The following is a 19,306-nucleotide window of genomic DNA, read 5'->3' on the forward strand; positions in this document are numbered from 1 at the left end:
AGGCAGGCAGAAACAGCACATGACTACTGCAGGGGTGTGTGTATGCACACGTGTGCTTACATGTGTGCTCTTATCTCACTTCTTTGGGGTCCTTCTAGAACCTTCCAACTGGAATGAATCCAGTGGGTTGTGTTTGTCCATCAAACTTAGACTCCCACTGTGGTATCCATTATGTGCTCTCCATCCTTTCTGTACCTTTGCATCTGCTGTTTGGGTTGCCCTTCCCCATTGCTTCATCTAGCTGATCCTTATAGATTCAGGTCATGCTTCTCCCAGAAGCCTTCATTGACACCTTCCTTAATGATCGAGGCATCCCTTCTCTCTGCTCCCATAAACAGCTGAGCACAACCAACCCCCTTTTAGATTTTATTTCTGTTTGATAATTGTCTGTTTATTGGTCATTTCTCCACTAGACTGAGAGCCTGTTGAGGACAGAGTGCCCTTTGCTTTGTATTCCTTATCTCCTACCCTTAGCTAGCATTATTTGTCTTCATAGCACTCATAACTGACATTGTATATTTATTTCTTTATTGCCTATCTCTCCTCATTGACTGTCTCTCATTAGCTCCATGAGAACAATGTGGAAAGGAATTTTCTTTGTTATCAGAGCAAAACAAAACTACCTTGAGGCCTAGGACAGTGCCTCATACTGGCATATAGTATATGTTCAGTAAATGTTTATTAAATGAATGAATGGAAATCTTCCCACAGGAAGAAAACGCTGGCATTATGTTGATGAACATTCCAATCTGCATGATAGATACACTTCTCACTGTAAAGATCTGAAACTTGAGTACCGTGGCATCCCAGGAAGGCAGCACACCTCTACCCATATGTGTTTGAACCTGCAGAGGTCAGGCCCAGGGAGTCTCCAGCTGGAAATTCTACCCTGTGTGATGTTTCACTCCTCTCAAACCTTTCTGAACTTTGATGGGTTGTATATTAAGGCTTTCTCCATATTTTCAGGCCCTTTCCTTGGAGTATTTATTTTTAAAACATTTATTTAAGAACTTACAAGGTGACAGGCGCTGTTCTTAGTCCCTTATAAATAGGAACTCACTCTTGGACTGGAGTTTGGGGACCAAGGGTTGTCAACTTTAAAACTTTTTTCTTTTTAAATACCAAAACACTCAAGAACAGAAATAAGACTACTCTGCATCTAGTCCATCTCGCCCTCCATTAGAGCTATCTAACAGCCTGATATAGGTCTTGTCCCTGCCCTTTCCTCGAGTTTTTACAGCCATAGCTAGTAATTATACTGCATCTCATCGCCTTTGTTTGGTCTTCACCCAAATGCAGCCATGCTCTGCCGCAGGATATGTAGCAGAGCCAGGTGGGGAACCCGTGGCTCAGAGCCCACTCTGCTCTTCAGGACATGGGCTGCTCAAGCGTCTGTCTTCAGCCTTCCCCCAGGAAGGGCCTAAACCCACATCCTCAGGCCCCTGCAGAGCACATCCATCTTCCTGGTTACATGTTATGCCTTATCTGCGGGAACCCTAGCCATGCCACACCCACCCCTCAACACATGAAGAAAGGGAAAAAATACCTCTTTCTTTCTTTCAACAACAACAACAAAGTACTTTTCATACAAATAGAGACTTGAAATGACAGGGTTATTATTTAACCCTGCTCTTACTCCAAACATCCAAGCAGCAGTTTCAGTCTAGCTACAGTACTCTGTTGTAGGGCTTAGTCCTGATTTGCTTCCTAAAAAGTGAATACCAGTTTCCACTGCCATCAGCAATGCCTGAGTACTTACTGTGCCTCTCCCTCACCCTACCCTCCTCTCCAGAACTGAGTATTTTACTAAAAAGGGAAAATCTTAGCTAAATTTGAAATAGCATCTCATTTTAATTTGCATTTTTATTATAATTAAGTTTGAGCCCTTTTTACCCATACTTAGCCATTTTTATTTTTACTTTTTAAATTTTTGGTTAATGTTTTGTCTATTCACTTACTGCGTTTAAGTGATTTCTTAAATATACAAATATTCTAAAAAACATGAGTTTGTCCTCATAAAAAGCAAACAATTTTGTTTGCAGTGAATTTTTTTTAGTTTATTGTCATCTAATTTTGGCTTTATCATTAAAAATACAAATCTAATTTTCATTCTTTTGTAGACAAATTTTATCCTTTTTGATTTCTTTTGCTTGTGAGCATAAAACGGTTTTTTTCCTTATTCCGTGTTCTAGTTTTTTTTTTATGGCTTGCATTTTTACATACGACTTTTAAAAAGCTAGCATTCAGTTTTATTTCAGATTTTAACAAGATATTTGATGAAAATAGTATAATATTTTAAATAAAATCAGTTTTAATTAAAGGTCTGTTTTGTTTTAAGGATGTTTATATTACTGTACTTATGTTTTTTCTTTTTAAATAATTTATTAAAATAGTAAAAAGCTTGCTTGACAAAACTAAGATTCACATATATAGATAATCATAATTTTAGTATTCTTAGTGTTTCCATAAATTGCTGCATGAAAATATATTTATGTATGGCTGTCTGGTTTAAAGAGGCACTTGTGCCTGGCAACAGCTTTTCAGCATGTAGCCAAGATGAGGAATTCAGCCTCTTCCAGTTCCCCTTCCTCACTATTTCCGTAAGACTTTTTTCATGGGGGTATATCTATGTGTACCTCTGTGCACAGATTTTATGTGTACCTTTCAATGTATTTTAACAAAAATATATACCATTTAACTATCCAAATCAAGAAGTAAAACATTTTTCATTACCTCAGAAAGCACCCGCAAAGGCCAACACTATTGATGTCTGATATCTATCACTATAGATTAGATTAGTTTTGCTTGTTCTTAAATTTCATGTCAGTATGTGCTTTTGTGTGTGGCTTCTTTCAGTGAGGATCAACCGTGTTGCATGTGTCAGTATCCATTGTGTGAATATGCATCAAGTTATTTATTCATTTAGTTGATTGACATTTGGGTTGTTCTGATTTGGGGCTATTAAGAATAAAGCTCTATGAACAGTTTTTTTTGTTTTGTTTTGTTTTTTTTTTTTTGAGGAGGAGTCTTACTCTGTCGCCCAGGCTGGAGTGCAGTGGTGCAGTCTCGGTTCACTGCAAGCTGCGCCTCCCAGGTTCACACCGTTCTCCTGCCTCAGCCTCTGCAGTAGCTGGGACTACCAGTGCCCACTACCACACCCGGCTAACTTTTTGTATTTTTAGTAGAGATGGGGTTTCACCGTGATAGCCAGGATGGTCTCGATCTCCTGACCTCATGATCTGCCCGCCTCGGCCTCCCAAAGTGCTGGGATTACAGGCGTAAGCCACTGCGCCTGGCCTCTGTGAACAGTTTTTTTCCTGTCTTTTATTGTGGTAAAATACACAACATAAAATTTACCATCTTAAACCATATATATATATATTTTTTTTAAAGACGGAGTCTCGCTCTGTTACCCAGGCTGGAGCGCAGTGGCACGATCTTGGCTCACTGCAACCTCTACCTCCCAGATTCAATTATCTGCCTTAGCCTCCCAAGTAGCTGGGATTACAGGCACCCACCACCATGCCTGGCTAATGTTTGTATTTTTAGTAGAGATGGGGTTTCACCACCTTGACTAGGCTGGTCTTGAACTCCTGACCTCGTGATCCACCCGCCTCGACCTCCCAAAGTGCTGGGATTACAGACATGAGCCACTGCACCCAGCCCTTAAACCATTTTTAAGTGTACAGTTCAGCAGTGTTAGGTATAGTCACATTGTAGGTATAGTCACATTGTTGTGCAACAAATCTCCAGAACTTTCTCATCTTGCAGATCTAAAACTATATGCATTAACAGCTCCTCTTTTCCCCCATCCTCCAGCTCCTGGTTCTATGAACATTCTTGTACAAATCTTTTTGTGGCCATTTTTCTTGGGTAAGTACCCAGGAGTATAAATGCTGGGTTTAGCCTTAGAAGAAACTGCCTTACAGTTTTCTCAAATGGTTGTACCATTTTATGTTCCCACGGTATACAAAAATGCTAGTTTGCTCCATATCCTCACCAACATTAGGTATTGTGAGTCTTTTTTATTTTAGCCATTCTGTAGCCGTGAAGTGGCATCCCATTATGGTTTTATCACATATTCTAGTCAGTTATTTACATGACTGTTCCCATTACTAGACTGTGAGCTTCATAAAGGTAAGATTCATGCAGTAAGTAGTTGGTTTTTGTTGTTGTTGTTGTTGTTGTTCTTACTAACCTTCCTCTTCTTATTTTGAGGGTGATACATGCCTTATTATTAAAAAGAACTTGAAAATTATAGAAAGCTATTAAAAAGTCAATAAAATCACAGGTTAGCCCACCTCTCAGACATCATCAGGAGTATTTTGGTCTTTCAGGCAGTGTTGTGTTGGTTCGTACAGATAGAGCAGTTCCCATGATGGTTGATTCAGCAACCCAGCAGTGTTCCAGCCCGCTGCCTTGCCATCCTCTGGACATCACTTATTCCCAGTGAGGAGCCCTTTCTCTCAGACAGCCCCAGACAGATTGTTTTTGTGGTTTGCTGGTCACAAATGTTTCACATGTATCACTGACAAAAGAAGTGGAATCCTCAATACTGGATTAGATTAGATTAATTAACATCCTTCCTCTGGGGCTGGGGAGGGAACTTGGCCTTCTTAGGAAAGTGGACAGAATCACGGCACTCTCAGAAAGGGAGGCATGGTTCTAGCATAGGCCACTAGCACTATCTGCCTCATTTTTTTTTTTTAGATGGAATTTCACTCTGTCGCCCAGGCTGGAGTGCAGTGGCACGAACTCGACTCACTGCAACTTCTGCCTCCCGGGTTCAAGCGATCCTCCTGCCTCTGCCCCCCTAGTAGCTGGGATTACAGGTACCCACCACCATGCCCGGCTAATGTTTGTATTTTTAGTAGAGACGGGGTTTCACCGTGTTGGCCAGGCTGGCCTCAAACTCCAGACCTCAGGTGATCCACCTGCCTCGGCCTCCCAAAGTGCTGAGGTTATAGGCATAAGCCACCGTGCCCAGCCTGTTTCTTGGTGTTTTTATTTAATTTTTTTACACTTAGTCTTTCAATACATTTGCAATTTGTTTTGGCTTATTAATATAAGGCTAGACCCTAGACTTTTTTTTTTTTTTTTTCAAATAGCCATCCAGTTAGCCCAGCTCCATCTGTTGAATAACCCTTCTTCTCACTGCTGTTTTTGGTTCCTCCACTTGCATTGGATTTCTGCACACACTAGGCTCTGTTTGGAGGGAGGTGGTTCTTTTATGTTAGTCTGAAGCTCTACCCTTGCTTTATACCAGTGCTGCTTTGGTTTAATTAGCATAACTGTCTTCTTTTTTTTAAAAAAACTGTTTTCTTTGTTCTTGTACTTGAACTTTATTTATTTATTCCCATCCAGTGACCTATCAATTGCATCTGAACTTTAGAGTAATCATTTTGTCAGGTATCCATTCCTTCCTGCCCCAACCTCATAGTATTTGCAGTAAATCGTTATTTAATTTGGTATTAATTAGCATTCATAAAGTATTCTGCCATCACATTTGAGACTGGTATGTCCTTCTATTTAAGACATATTCCTCAGCAGAGTTTGTACTTTTCCACATGTAAGCGCTTCACTTAGGGTTATTCCTAGATACTTCTTTTTTTTAATGTTTATTTGCTACTGAGAATATGGTAATTTTCCCTGCATATAAAGAAGCTATTGTGTTTTATATATTTCTCTTATATTCAACCATATTCTTTGACTGGTATTGGTTCTAAGAGTTTTTCATTTGATCCTCTTGGATCAACTAGGGTTATGATGATATCATCTGCAAATAATCTGTTTTTCTTTTTAATAGTTTATCTCTTATTTTTGTTTTGTAATGTAGAATATGTAAGAATTTCCATATATGTAAAATATATTAAATATATATAGTAAACATGTGTTAAATACCATATTTCTTTTAAGACCATTGAGCATAAGGACATGCTATTGATTTAATAACAGATTTGGGGGACACTGTATTAAATGTGTACTTATACTATAATTCATATTCCAATATCAGAAATGTTAGGATGTAAAAAGCAGTGCATCTTAGAATTAAGGAAAATAGCAATGGTAATGTTAGCCCGCCTTTTTGTTTCTCATTTGAGTGGTAGTGTCTAACTGTTCCATTCTACGTATGATATTGGCTGTTGATTTATGATAGATGGTCTTTATTATATTAAGTATCCTCTCACATCTTCCTGTTTGGAAGAGGTTTCATGTTGGTTTAATCAGCTTAGGAGGGAAAGGTGATCATTAGCGTCAATCACTTTCATGCAGAATCCCACCTCTGCCCACAATGCCTGCCTTCTTTGGACTTTGTTAAAGTAAGAATCTAGACTCTGGCATCAAAGATTGATATGCTAAGCAGAAGTTTTACTGCCCAGCAGAGAACCAGTTCAGTGCAAAAGTTAGGCTCTGAGATGTAAGTTTTGGGGGTGGCAATGAGGGATGAGGTAGGTTTTTAAAACTCACAGTCTCTGTCCCATATTAGGGAATCAAAGTCTCCAAATGCTACTTATTGGCCAGTGTTATCTGGACTAGGCACTGTCTAAGCAACAAGCAGGACAGGATGCTTGCAGGGGCTTTTGATAAGTTCTCTCTCACTGTGTCTATGAGTCAGGATAATAGTGCCCCAGTCATTGTTTTGGTAGAAGTCCAGTCCACTGGCTAGGCAGCCATGTTGGGATTCATCACTTTGTAGTTTTTAACTTTTCACTGTACTCCATATTGGGAACTTTAGCCCTCCTCTGAGATACCCATTATCCACTAGAACTCCAGACAAGTGCTGGAGAGGGCAGTGGGCCAGGTCAGGAAGACATAAGCCAGAGTTGAAGTACAACAGTGGAAAAAACAAAGTCTTTAGAGCAGTGCTTCTTAACCTTCGATTTGGGTACACAGATCTATCTGGGAGTCTGAAAGCTATGGACTGTCTCTTGAGGGAAATGCGCATGTTGAGTTTTTCAGTAAATATTTTTGAGTACGCTGAAAGCAAAACACTAGTATAACCCTAGCTTCTTGGAACTTGTAGTAAGAGAGACGGACATTTACCAAAAAAACCACATGAAAAAATGTACAATTACAAATGTAAATATGAGAAGGGGAGCTTGAAAGCATGCAGTGGGAGGGGGTAGGGGTTAGAGCTCAAGCTCTTCCTCCAGAAGTGTGGACTACGCAGAGATCTGAAGGGTAAATCACAGTATAGTGAAAAGGATGGGAAATAATCCAGAGAGAGGGGCAAGTATGTGGCAGGAGGGAGCCTGGCAATCTAGAGGGAGGGAAAGAAGGCTCAGGGAGGCTGGGGGACAGAGAGATGGGGCATGGTCCAACAGAAGGGAGAAAGGTGGCAGGGCTAGGCCATGTAAGGCCTTGGAGCCATTGTGTAAAGATGTTTGCCTTTATCTTAAGAGCATTGGGAAGCCATCAAAGTATTTTTTTGTTAATAATGTAAATATTTGATTTGCATAAAAGATTCCTGCAGCATATATGTATCACTGAAATACAATAATGAAATGAATGTGCGTGAACGTAACACCTTCCCCCGAACGAGAACCTTATCTGTATTGCTGAAGCCTCCCTTGTCCCCTCTTGGAACCCATCTCCCTGTGTTCCCCCTCCCCACTTAATTGCTAGTTTAGAATTTTCTTGAATTCCATGCATAACATGATCAGATTTTGGTTTTCAGAGATCACACAAGCTGTGTCGAGAAGACTGGATAGAAAAGAGGCCAAAGTACATGCGGGGAAACCGGTTAGGAGGTTGTAATCACAAAACACAATCTTACTAAAAGTTTGTCTGCATTTTATTTTATTGCCTTGGAAATTTATTTCTTTCACAGATGATTTATTTTCATCATTTAAAAAAATGTAAATTAATGGTATCTTCCTAGAAAAAAAAATGAAATCAGACAAAACTAAAAGCACTAATTCTGTTGGACAATAACGAGAAGGCTGTACTGTTTGGTTTAACTAAAAAATGTGGCCAGGCATGGTGGCTCACGCCTGTAATTCCAGCACTCTGGGAGGCCAAGGCAGGCAAATCGCTTGAGCCCAGGAGTTCGAGACCAGCCTGGGCAACATAGTGCGGCCCTATTTCTACGAAAAAAATGTTTTTAATTAGCCGGGCATGGTGGTATGTGCCTGTAGTCCCAGCCACTCAGGAAGCTGAGGCAGGAGGATTGTTTGAGCCCAGGAGTTTGAGATTGCAGTGAGACATGACTGCACCACTGCACTCTGGCCTGGGTGACAGAGACCTTGTCTGTTTAAAAAAAAAAAAGGACATCATGGCTGTGTATAAGTACATCTATGACATCTAATCTGTTTTGGCCTTTTCCCTTTGATGTACCCAAATGCAGAAATTCCTGTCTGGCCTAGCAAAGCCTCTGGCAGCCCTGGACTTGGAGCTCCCTGGTTTGTACTGCCCAGCAAAGATGCTGTAGTAGTTTCCCATGGCTGTCTGCTGTAAAAAATAACCACAAACTAGGTGTTCTAAAACAACAGAAATTTATTCTCTGACAGTGCTAGAGCCCAAAAATCTGAAATCACTATCACTGGGCCATGCTGGCAGGGCTGTGCTCCCTCCAGAGGCTGTAGGGGAGAATCCATTCCTTTCCTCTCCCAGCCTCTGGTGGGTGCTGGCATCGATTGTCTTGCGGCCGCGTCGCTCTAGTCTTCAAGGCCAGCATCTTCAAATCATTCTCTACTCTGTCTTCACATGGCCCTCTCCTCTGTGTGTGTAGACGGAAATTTTTTTGAACTTGCCAACACTAAAAGAAACGCTTTTAAAGACAAGTGATCACTTGGAAATGGCTCTCTGTCAAATTCCAAGAAAACCAGTTCACTGAAAGTTCTACAAAAGCCTCTCCATCCTACCCCTTTGCCTCCTCAGTTTTCTCCTCAATCTTCTGCTCTGCAGCAGCAGGGAGAGAGCAGAGCACATTTCCTCTAAATTCTATTAAGAAGACAGAATAGGCCGGGCGCGGTGGCTCACGCCTGTAATCCCAGCACTTTGGGAGGCCGAGGCGGGCGGATCACAAGGTCAGGAGATCGAGACCATGGTGAAACCCCGTCTCTACTAAAAATAGAAAAAATTAGCCGGGCGCAGTGGCGGGCGCCTGTAGTACCAGCTACTCGGGAGGCTGAGGCAGGAGAATGGCGTGAACCTGGGAGGCGGAGCTTGCAGTGAGCCGAGATTGCGCCACTGCACTCCAGCCTGGGCGACAGAGCGAGACTCCGTCTCAAAAAAAAAAAAAAAAGAAGACAGAATAAAAACTGGTCAATTAAGACTGGGGAGATTTAAGAAAAAAGTAAATGCAACATATTGGTTGTTTCGTAAATTGGTTATTCAAGGAATTGACCATTTGGCAAATTGACTTTCCGCAAATTGGCTGTTGGTGAAATCAGCCTATTTCCCTGAGAAACACTGCAGAACTCAGGGCAGTGGCTGCCTTGAGCCTGCCCAGGACAGGACTGTGATTGTCCCCTCCTGTTTTCTACAAGCCATGGAGATGGGGGCATTGCTCTTGCATGAGGCTGGGACTGAGAGCAGCCCCCACAGGCTGGATCTGAATCCTAGGGAAGAAGAAGATGGGAGATCTCCCACTTTCGGTCCCCACTCAGTAGAACCCAAATGTAGGCCAGTAGCTGAACATCTGTGTTGGCCAGAGCCCGGCCAGAAGTCAGTCACGTGCTGCATCCAAGACCAATCTAGCATTGGAGAGGCGGCTTAAGGGTATCAGGATATAATGTATAAAACCACAAGTTGTATAGGGTCACCCTGTGGGCTAATTATCAGACTGAATGTACATTTATTGGTTATACATACTTGCAAAAGATTGTACACAGGCCTGTTAGTCATTATTATTAGTATTATTTTACATATGTAATATTATTACAAATGTTATATCTTTATTATATAATACTTAAGCCTGGCACGTATAGATAGTTGATAAATACCACTTTTTTTCTTTTTACTAGATAACTTACTGGATTGGATAAAGGCACTTAATAGCTCTTAGATACCTCTTTTTCTTCTGGAGGTACCTGAGGTATTTCTTTCTTTTCTTTTTTTTTTTTTTTTTTTGAGATGGAGTTTTGCTCTTGTTGCCCAGGCTGGAGTGCAATGGCGCGATCTTGGCTCACTGCAACTTCCGCCTCCCAGGTTCAAGTGATTCTCCTGCCTCAGCCTCCCTAGTAGTTGGGATTACAGGCATGTGCCACCACGCCCGGCTAATTTTGTACTTTTAGTAGAGACGGAGTTTCTGCATGTTGGTCAGGCTGGTCTCGAACTCCTGACCTCAGTTGATCTGCCCGCCTCAGCCTCCCAAAGCACTGGGATTACAGGCATGAGCCACTGCACCCGGCCACATTTCTTGCTTTCTTGTAACTTCAAAAGCCAGTTGTAGCTGGGAGCAGTGGTTCACGCCTGTAATCCCAGCATTTTGAGAGGCCAAGGCAGACGGATCACCTGAGGTCAGGAGTTTGCAACCAGCCTGGCCAACATGGCAAGACCCCACCTCTACTAAAAACACAAAAACTAGCCAGGCATGATGGCGCATGCCTGTAGTCCCAGCTACTTGGGAGGCTGAGGCAGGAGAATCAGTTAAAGCTGGGAGGTAGAGGTTGCGGTGAGCTGAGATCACGCCACTGCACTCCAACCTGGGCAACAGAGCAAGACTCTGTCTCAAAAAAAAAAAAAAAAAAAAGAAAATTAATGTTGATTGTTAGGAGCTGTTTTAGTGGAATAAAGAACTCAATGATAAAGAATTGAGGAGAAACAACAGTAACAAAAAAGGAGGGCAATAAATTTGTGCCTAGCAACTCTGAATTGCTTGCTATGCATTTCCTAAGAGTTATTCTAAAATGATGCCCTGGTACTTAAAAATAACTGAGTAATTTATTACTTTCTTTGATAATATGTTGCAGATTGTTTAGGATACATTCACATGCAGTACATTTCTGTCCCAGTATCACTGTATGAGCAAATACTGAAGGAGTTTGCAGTTTGCAGACATCTGCTTTACAGTAGACAGGGAGATAGACGTTCCAATTGGATATAGCCCATATGTGTAGTAAAGTCTGGTTATAGGAAATTATAGACTAAAAAAGACTGTTGTAAATATGTATCCCTGCACGCAGTAAGGTTAAACAGAAGATCCACAACAAACCAAATTAACAATTACTAAGCCAGACTAACAGTTACTTATAGTTAAAAAGCAAAAATGGCAGGGATTGGAAAACAAAACCAACTCAGGAACCCTGATAATAGCATGTCCTTTCCTGTAAGTGGGGAAGTCTCACCCCCTGAATGCAGTTATGGAGCTAGAGCTTGGCACAGCTATGTGGAAGCCAGACTTCTGAGAATACTGAGTTTCTGAGTGCTTCATTTTTAGACAGTAACTCTTAATCATTTAGGTGGTTTCTATAAGTAACCCTAGGTGGTATAGACACATCTGGGGTCATTTCACAGGCCCCTGGGGAGGTGAGCCATTCTTTATAGGAAGAGCTCCTCCCTTGGGAAAGGACTGACCACCCATGTGTTGGCGGTGCCTTTGAGTGTTGGTGGTGCCTTTACGCACAGGGAAACCGCTGAAAGGGTAGGCACGGATGAATGATGAATTAACAATGGGTGATTTTTATTGTGTTTGCTGGTCTGTATTTTCTGAAATAAACCTATTACTTTTGTTTACTTTTTTAAAGACCTTCATCCAACTTGTCAAGTTCCTACAATAGAACAGTTAAAAAAAAAAAAAAGACATCACCACCTCTCAACCTTGGGGGAGTTAAAACAATTACTGAGGAGGAGGAGAAAAAACATTTATGAATAAGACTGCAGTTACTTGAGCTGCTAAGATTAAATGACAATAGGAGTTGTTCTTTCAAGGCGTAAACTGACCTTCTTTCTGTCGAGGAAAGGTCACTGCTTCGCCACTGTGTCCTATGTTAGATTAAAAGGGATGGGGGGAGCAGCGGTCCAGCTTCCCTCACACAGTAGTTGTGATTAAAGCTTTTCTGGATCATTTCTGAAGAAGGGTTAAAGGCTTTCAGATTGTCTTGCCTGAAGACAAGAAAGCAGAGGTAAGATATAACTCCTGTTACTTAAAGGAAGGGAAAAAAAACATGGGAAAGTGGACTGGAATTGCAACAGCAAGAGTTTGTTATGGTTCTTGTTTGTTTTTAGCTTTTAAATTTGTGAAATACAGCATATATATACAGAAACGTGAATAAAACATAAATGTATAATTAAATTATTGGAAAGCAAACATATGTAGCCACTACCCAAGTCAAGAGCTAGAACATCACCAGTACCCAAAGTATTTCTTCCCAGTCAAAACTCCCACCTTTCTACCTAGAAGTAATTAACCACAATTTTGTCTTTTTTTTTTTGGAGACAGATGTCTTGCTCTGTCCCCAGGCTGGAGTGCAGTGGCACGATCTTGGCTCACTGCAGCCTCCGACTCCCTGGTTCAAGCGATTCTCCCACTTCAGTCTCCACAGTAGCTGGGATTACAGGCACCCGCCACCATGCCCAGCTAATTTTTTGTATTTTTCGTAGAGACGGGGTTTCACCATGTTGGCCAGGATGGTCTTGATCTCCTGACCTCGTGATCTGCCCACCTCGGCCTCCCAAAGTGCTGGGATTACAGGTGTGAGCCACCGTGCCTGGTCTCATTTTGTCTTTTATGCAGAGCATACTATAGTTTGGTTTTGCCTGGCTTGGGACTTTCTGTAAGTGGGACCATATAGTATACATATGACTTTTCCCACTCAGTATCATATTTATATAATTAGCTACCTTGTTGCATGTTAAGATCTTTCATTTTTGTTGCTGTATCGTATTCCATCATAGGCATATGCCACTATTTATCCATTTTACTTTTGCCGGACATTTGGGTTTTTCCAGTTTGGGGGCTATTACAGACATTATGAATAATGCAACTATGAACTTCTTGGGGTGTGTATAGTCAGACCTTTCTAGATAATGGTAAACTGGTTTCCTGTAGTGACTAGGAGCTGCTCTGCATCCTTGCTGCCACTGGTCTGATCAGTTGGCTAATGCTGTCTGTTGGTGAATGGACAGTAGCTCTCTGTAGCTATACTGTGCATTTCTCTGATGCGATGGGGTTGAGGACCTTTTCATATGTTTGATATTTTGTTACCTCCTGTGAAGTTGTCTTTCGATTGTTTTGCCCTTGTTATACCTACTGAGTGGTCTGTTATTCTTTCAACTAACCAGCCCTCTGAAGGCGAAATAGGGATATAAAATATGCTGCCTGCCCCCGAGGAGATGGCTTGACAATTCTAGAGGCAGATATATGAACAAGAAGTACATGATAATTGTGATTACTGAGGCATCCATCTTCCCCACCAGACTAGCTAAAGGATGGCACTCTTATTTGTGTCATATCCTGGGTGCTTAACACAGTATCTGCCTCATAATTAGGTGCTTAGTAAAGTTTTGTTAAATGATCGAATGGGGCATTTTTAGCGGAATGTGCAAGTGCCCTATTAGGGATAGGTGCCCAGTAACTCAAGAAGCATGGAGTAAGAAACCACAAACAGCACATGCTCCCCCTCCCCTCTCCTACCTGCTGTGGGGAAGGCCTCCCTTGTAGATTTGAAAGGTTGCTTTACTGGAAGCAGTGGAGGAGGCATGCTAGGCCAACGAATAGAATGTGCAAAGCCCCAGAAGGAAGACAGAGCTCAGCCTGCAAGGGAATGTTAATTTGGAGTGACTAACACGGTGAAAGGGCATCAGCTGGAAATACTGCTATAAAGGGACTGCCTTGTAATCTCAGAAGCAGGGGGGTAAAATTAAGATTAAACACAGGGAAAGAACTTTCTCACAGGTGAGGATGGTGTTGAACCCTACAATAATCGTTTCCCAGATACCTTGAACAAAAATCAAGTAGTTAAAAAAGCCTGACTGGCCGGGTGCCGTGGCTCAAGCCTGTAATCCCAGCACTTTGGGAGGCCGAGGCGGGCGGATCACGAAGTCAGGAGATCGAGACCATCCTGGCTAACACGGTGAAACCCCGACTCTACTAAAAAATACAAAAAATTAGCGGGGGCGTGGCAGCGGGCGCTTGTGGTCCCAGCTACTCAGGAAGCTGAGGCAGGAGAATGGCGTGAACCTGGGAAGCAGAGCTTGCAGTGAGCGGTGATTGCGCCACTGCACTCCAGCCTGAGCGACAGAGCGAGACTCCGAATTAAAAAAAAAAAAAAAGAAGAATCCTGACCATGAAGCAAATCTGACTTTTGTCCCTCCAGATAACAAAAGTTATCTTTTTGAAAGTAATGGTGTAATTTGAATGAATGTAGAGAAGCCCGGAAGACTGAGCTTTCCGCCTTCAGACGTGGATTTAGCAGCAGCGTGGCCTTAGTCAAGCCTCGGTTTCTACACCTGCAAAGTGGGTATAATGCCTACCTTGGAGGGCTGTTGTGAAGATTAAGGGAGATGTAAAGTACTTAACCATTGCCTGGTGGGATAGTTTTTATGACCTAGATCCAAAATTGTTCACTGCTGCTGTTGCTACTCTTGGTACTTTTTACTGGCTGGCATCTGCTTAAGTTTGTAACATAGTAGGAGCATTAACAAGGCCCCACGGTGGGGACCTTCGTCGTTTGAAGAGATCCGCGCTCCCGCCCCCCCCCCCCCCCCCCACCCCGCCACATTGGCGACGCGGCCACCACCGCGCTGGCGCAGAGGGAGGGAGGACAGGGCCTCATGCTGTTTCTGGCCTGAAGTTTTGCGTGCCTTTGTTTTTCTTTTGCTCTATTCGTGTATTCCTGCTTAAGGCCTGTGCGGGGAATTAGGAGCTCAGTACTGGAACGGCGGTTTTCCTAAAGATGAGTACCAGCCAGGCGGGGGGGCTGATGCCTGTAATCCCAACACTTTGGGAGGCCGAGGTGGGCGGATCACTTGAAGCCAGGAGTTCGAGACCACCCTGGCCAACGTTGTGAAACCCTGTTCCTACTGGGGGAAAAAAAAAATCCAGGAGTGATGGCGCGCGCCTGTAATCCCAGCTACTCGGGAGGCTGAGGCAGGAGAATCGCTTGAATCCGGGAGGCAGAGGTTGCAGTGAGCTGATACTGCGCCACTGCACTCCAGCCTGGGCAACAAGAGCGAGACTGCGTCTCAAAAAAAAAAAAAAAAAAAAAAAAAAAAAAAAGTTCCTTCCGTAGTTCTCATGCAAGGGAGGGGTTCGACTTGCAACCGACCTGAAACCAAGTACTGGCGCAAGATTTGCTCAAGCCCCTCCTCTTGGCCAAACTTTCCGGAGGGGAAGGCTTTCAGAGGAAACGAAAGCGAAATTGAACCGGAGCCATCTTGGGCCCGGCGCGCAGACCCGCAGAGTTTCCTGTGCCGACGCCTCGGGCTACTTGCAGTGCGAAGCAGCAGGGGTGTGGGGGCCTCGAGGGGCTGGCGCGGCCCAGCGGTCTGGCCAGGGTCGTGCCGCCGGCGGGTCGGGTTGGGTCGGGCAATGCCTCTCCGGCGCCATGAACCCGCGGCAGGTAAGCCGGGCCGGCCAGGCAGGCCCTGGACCTTCGCCGCCGTCTGGGCTTGTCTTATAACCTCACGGGCTTTGTGTTGGAGTGTATAGCGTGTGCTGTCTTGTGAGTGTGTGTGTGTGCGTGTGTGTGTGTGTCGTCTTGCCAAGCAGCATTGCTGGTTTAGGAATTTGTGCGTCTTGTGAGTGTTAGAGTGTGTGTGGGGGGGGTGTGTGTGTTTGTGTCTGTGTGTGGGTGTGTGTGTGGTCTTGCCAAGCAGCATTGCTGATTTAGGAATTTGTGAATTTGTATCCTGCTTATTAATTCTGCAGAATGGAGCAGTGAGTGAAGAGGGCTTGAGGGAAAATGCGCCCCCGTCTGAGTAGGAAGGCCTGAGCCCATGTCAAGGCAGACACCCCGTCTCCCTTTCTGCTAGGGCCCCTTGGGAACCCCCTACCCCCGCTTTAGCACCATTTGAACAACTTTCGGACTCTGAGCAGCGCACACTATCCTCAGCGTACCCTATCCACCTCCGGAAGGCCTTCCGGGAGTTAAAAATGGCCCTTCTTAAGCTGTAGGAGAAAGCTTGTTAACCGCTTTATAAATTATAGTTAAAAACTGGAAAAACACAAATGTCCTTCAGCAGGTTAACAGATAAACTGCTGAGCAGTGAGGAGGACCTACTGTTACAGGTAACAACACGGGTGATTCACAAGTGCGTTATGCTAAGCACGAGAGGCCAGACTCAAAAGACTGCATACTATATGAGTCCATTTATATGACATTCTGGAAAAAACACACAGTTATAGGGATGGAAAGTGGATCCGTGGGTGCCAGGGACTGGGTATCACGGAAGAAGTTGATTGTTGAGTGGCATGAAAAAACTTTTTAGGGAAATAGAAATGTTCTATATCTTGATTGTGGTGGCGATTGTCAAAACTCATAAATTTATACACTTAAAAGGATAAATTTTACTGTATCTAAATTATATACCTCAATTTCGTTAAGATATACATACATACCACTTCTTTGAAAGGATTAGGGATGCCTGCCTTGAAGGAAAAGCATTTCTGCACAGGTATCAGTGTATGACACTGTGGAACCTGTGTGGTAAAGGCAAAGGGGGTAGTGCTTATCTCTTGGTCTGGTAGTGAGACCAGATCAAAGTCAAATTTGGGGAACAATGAATGTTAAACAACTTGTTATGTAATTTGCATAGAGGCGATGCTGAGAGATTTAGAAATGATCACTATGGGTTGCTTGCTCACTTTCTTGCTCTCCTATTCAGTAGCTTTCCAAATGGCTGTTCTCAGTGGTGGCTTGGTTTTTAGGGGATTTAAGGGGGCAAAAAGAAAAATGAATCTCCCCCTCTCCCTCTAACCCTACTGCCCTAAGATATCCTTTAGCAAATTCATATATCCTTTCTTTTCTCTGTGTTCATTCCAGTGTGCACACACATACACATTCATGGATTTTCTCTTTTTGTTTAGGGGAAAAAAATTATAATGTACATATTATTCTACAACTTTTTGTTGTTTTATTTAACATATGGTTCCTAAATTATCCCCAGATGAATACAAATAGATACGACACATTTTGAAAAAATAAAATAACTGACCGGGTGCGGTAGCTCATGCCTGTAATGCCAGCACTTTGGGAGGCCAAGGAGGGCAGATCATGAGATCAGGAGATCGAGACCATCCTGGCCAGCATGGTGAAACCTCGTCTCTACTAAAAATACAAAAATTAGCTGGGTGTGGTGGCACGTGCCTGTAATCCCAGCTAAGGCAGGAGAATCACTTGAACCCGTGAGGCGGAGATTGCAGTGAGCTGAGATCGTACTGCACTCCAGCCTGATTGCAGTAAGCCGAGATCACGCCACTGCACTCCAGCCTGGCAACAGAGCGAGACTCTGTCTCAAAAAAAAAAAGAAAAATAAAAATAACTGTGTAAGTACTATTCCATAGAATGAATGTATCATAATTTAACTCTTCTATAGACAAACATTAAAATATTTTCCAGATTTGGGCCAAGAGTAGCAGTTTAAAAAACATTTAGCTTTTAACTGACTTTAGCCACTTTGAAACACAGTTTTTTTTCCCCAAGGTCACTCAAAGAGCTAATAGGGGAATATCTAAGCTCTGGGAGCCAGCACTCACTCTACACACATTTGCCTCTGTTCCTAGCAATATGGTGGGCACGAAGGTGCAGCAAGAGGAACAAGGAAGAAGATATGATTGCTTGCATAGCGCATAGCGGCATCTTGTTCATGCAGTCATTAATTCAACAAATGTTTGTTGAGAATCAACTTTGTGCCAAGTGCTAGGGAGGCAGAGATGATTGAAGCATAGTCCTTGATCCCAGGAGCTCACCATGGAATCAACTGAAGCCCCTCATCAATACTGTGTTGGGAATGTTGAGAATAGAGAGTTGAGTATAACTTGTAGGACACCTAATGTTAATTACCTTTCAGACACTACAATCTGTGTGTGCCATTAAAAAAAAAAAAAAAAATCCATAACTCTTATACAAGGTAAAGTAAATGGTCTAACAGGTACTGAGTGGGAGAAGCTCAAGGAGAGGAAACCCCAAGGGCTGCAGAAGGTGGGAATCAAGGAGTTTCTTGAAGCAAGTGGCATTTAAGGAGCTCTATAAGGAAAGGATCAGAGTTGTGATAGGTGGCGGTGGAGGGAGATGTGCCACCTGGATTGGCATGTAGAGGGATAGGAAGATTAGAGGCCGTTGCAGTGGCCCAGTAAGAGGTAATGAGGGGCTGGAACTGAAAGAAGACATGTAAGAGACAGTACAGAGGTGGCAGACAAGGCGGGACTTAGCAACTACCTGATTAGATCCAGGAGATGAGGCCAGGAGGCGGGCAGCAAAGATGACTCAGGTTTCTAGCCTTAGTAGGCTAGGAGGAGAGTGATGCCATTAGCAATAAGAACTACAGGAGAAGGAGCTGAGTTTGAGGGGATCTATTAATTTGGTTCAGAATATGTGCTGCTTGAATTATGGCAGGATATTTAAATGGACAGATTGTCGACATAGTTGGAAATTCAGATCTTAAGCTCCCACACAAGGTAGTGGCTGGGCATAGTAGATTTGAGTGTTTTTGCCTCAGAGGGCTAGTTTAGGTTTGGGCAGTGATTAAAGCAACCTAGGAAATAAATTATAAAGGAAGAAGAGGTCCTTAAAACCTTGGAGACTGATTATATAAAGGGTGGAACCGTTAATACAGTAGCTATTAAAAAATTATAAGGGGTGGGAAAAAGGGACAAAGAAGAAAAAAAAGGTGAAAGACCTTTGGTGCTGTGTCACCAAACCCTGGGAGGAGAATTTTTTAAAAGAAGAGCGCTCAATCCACAGTGCACTAACGCATGTTTGTTAAACAGAATTGACCACCACACAGCGAAGACCCAACTGAAGTTGAAGAGAAGGAATTTTTTTTTTTTTTTTTTTTTTGAGACGGAGTCTCGCTCTGTCGCCCAGGCTGGAGCGCAGTGGCCGGATCTCAGCTCACTGCAAGCTCCGCCTCCCGGGTTCACGCCATTCTCCTGCCTCAGCCTCCCGAGTAGCTGGGACTACAGGCGCCCGCCACCTCGCCTGGCTAGTTTTTTGTATTTTTAGTAGAGACGGGGTTTCACCACGTTAGCCAGGATGGTCTCGATCTCCTGACCTTGTGATCCACCCGTCTCGGCCTCCCAAAGTGCTGGGATTACAGGCTTGAGCCACCGCGCCCGGCCGGAAGAGAAGGAATTTTTATGGGCCCTGTTAGCATAAGTCAGGGTCCTTCTCCAGTACCATTGGGAAGCTTTGGAGAAGAA

General features: G+C 43.3%; 1 protein-coding gene across 6 annotated transcripts in view; it reads left to right on the plus strand.

Annotated features, from left to right (window-relative positions):
- Window positions 1–19,306, plus strand: part of ADAR (adenosine deaminase RNA specific) — a 47,089-nt gene that overhangs the window by 4,430 nt on the left and 23,353 nt on the right. For 2 of the 6 annotated variants that reach the window (XM_073994531.1, XM_065545189.2), the window contains exon 1: window positions 15,287–15,506. The exons of the other annotated variants lie outside the window; for them this stretch is intronic. In XM_073994531.1, coding sequence (XP_073850632.1) covers window positions 15,492–15,506 — 15 coding nt within the window. In that variant the 5' untranslated portion in view covers window positions 15,287–15,491. Of the gene's footprint in view, window positions 1–15,286; window positions 15,507–19,306 lie in introns of those variants that run through there. 6 annotated transcript variants of the gene reach the window in all.

Source organism: Macaca fascicularis, chromosome 1 (genome assembly GCF_037993035.2).
Source record: "Macaca fascicularis isolate 582-1 chromosome 1, T2T-MFA8v1.1".
Classification (NCBI taxonomy): domain Eukaryota; kingdom Metazoa; phylum Chordata; class Mammalia; order Primates; family Cercopithecidae; genus Macaca; species Macaca fascicularis.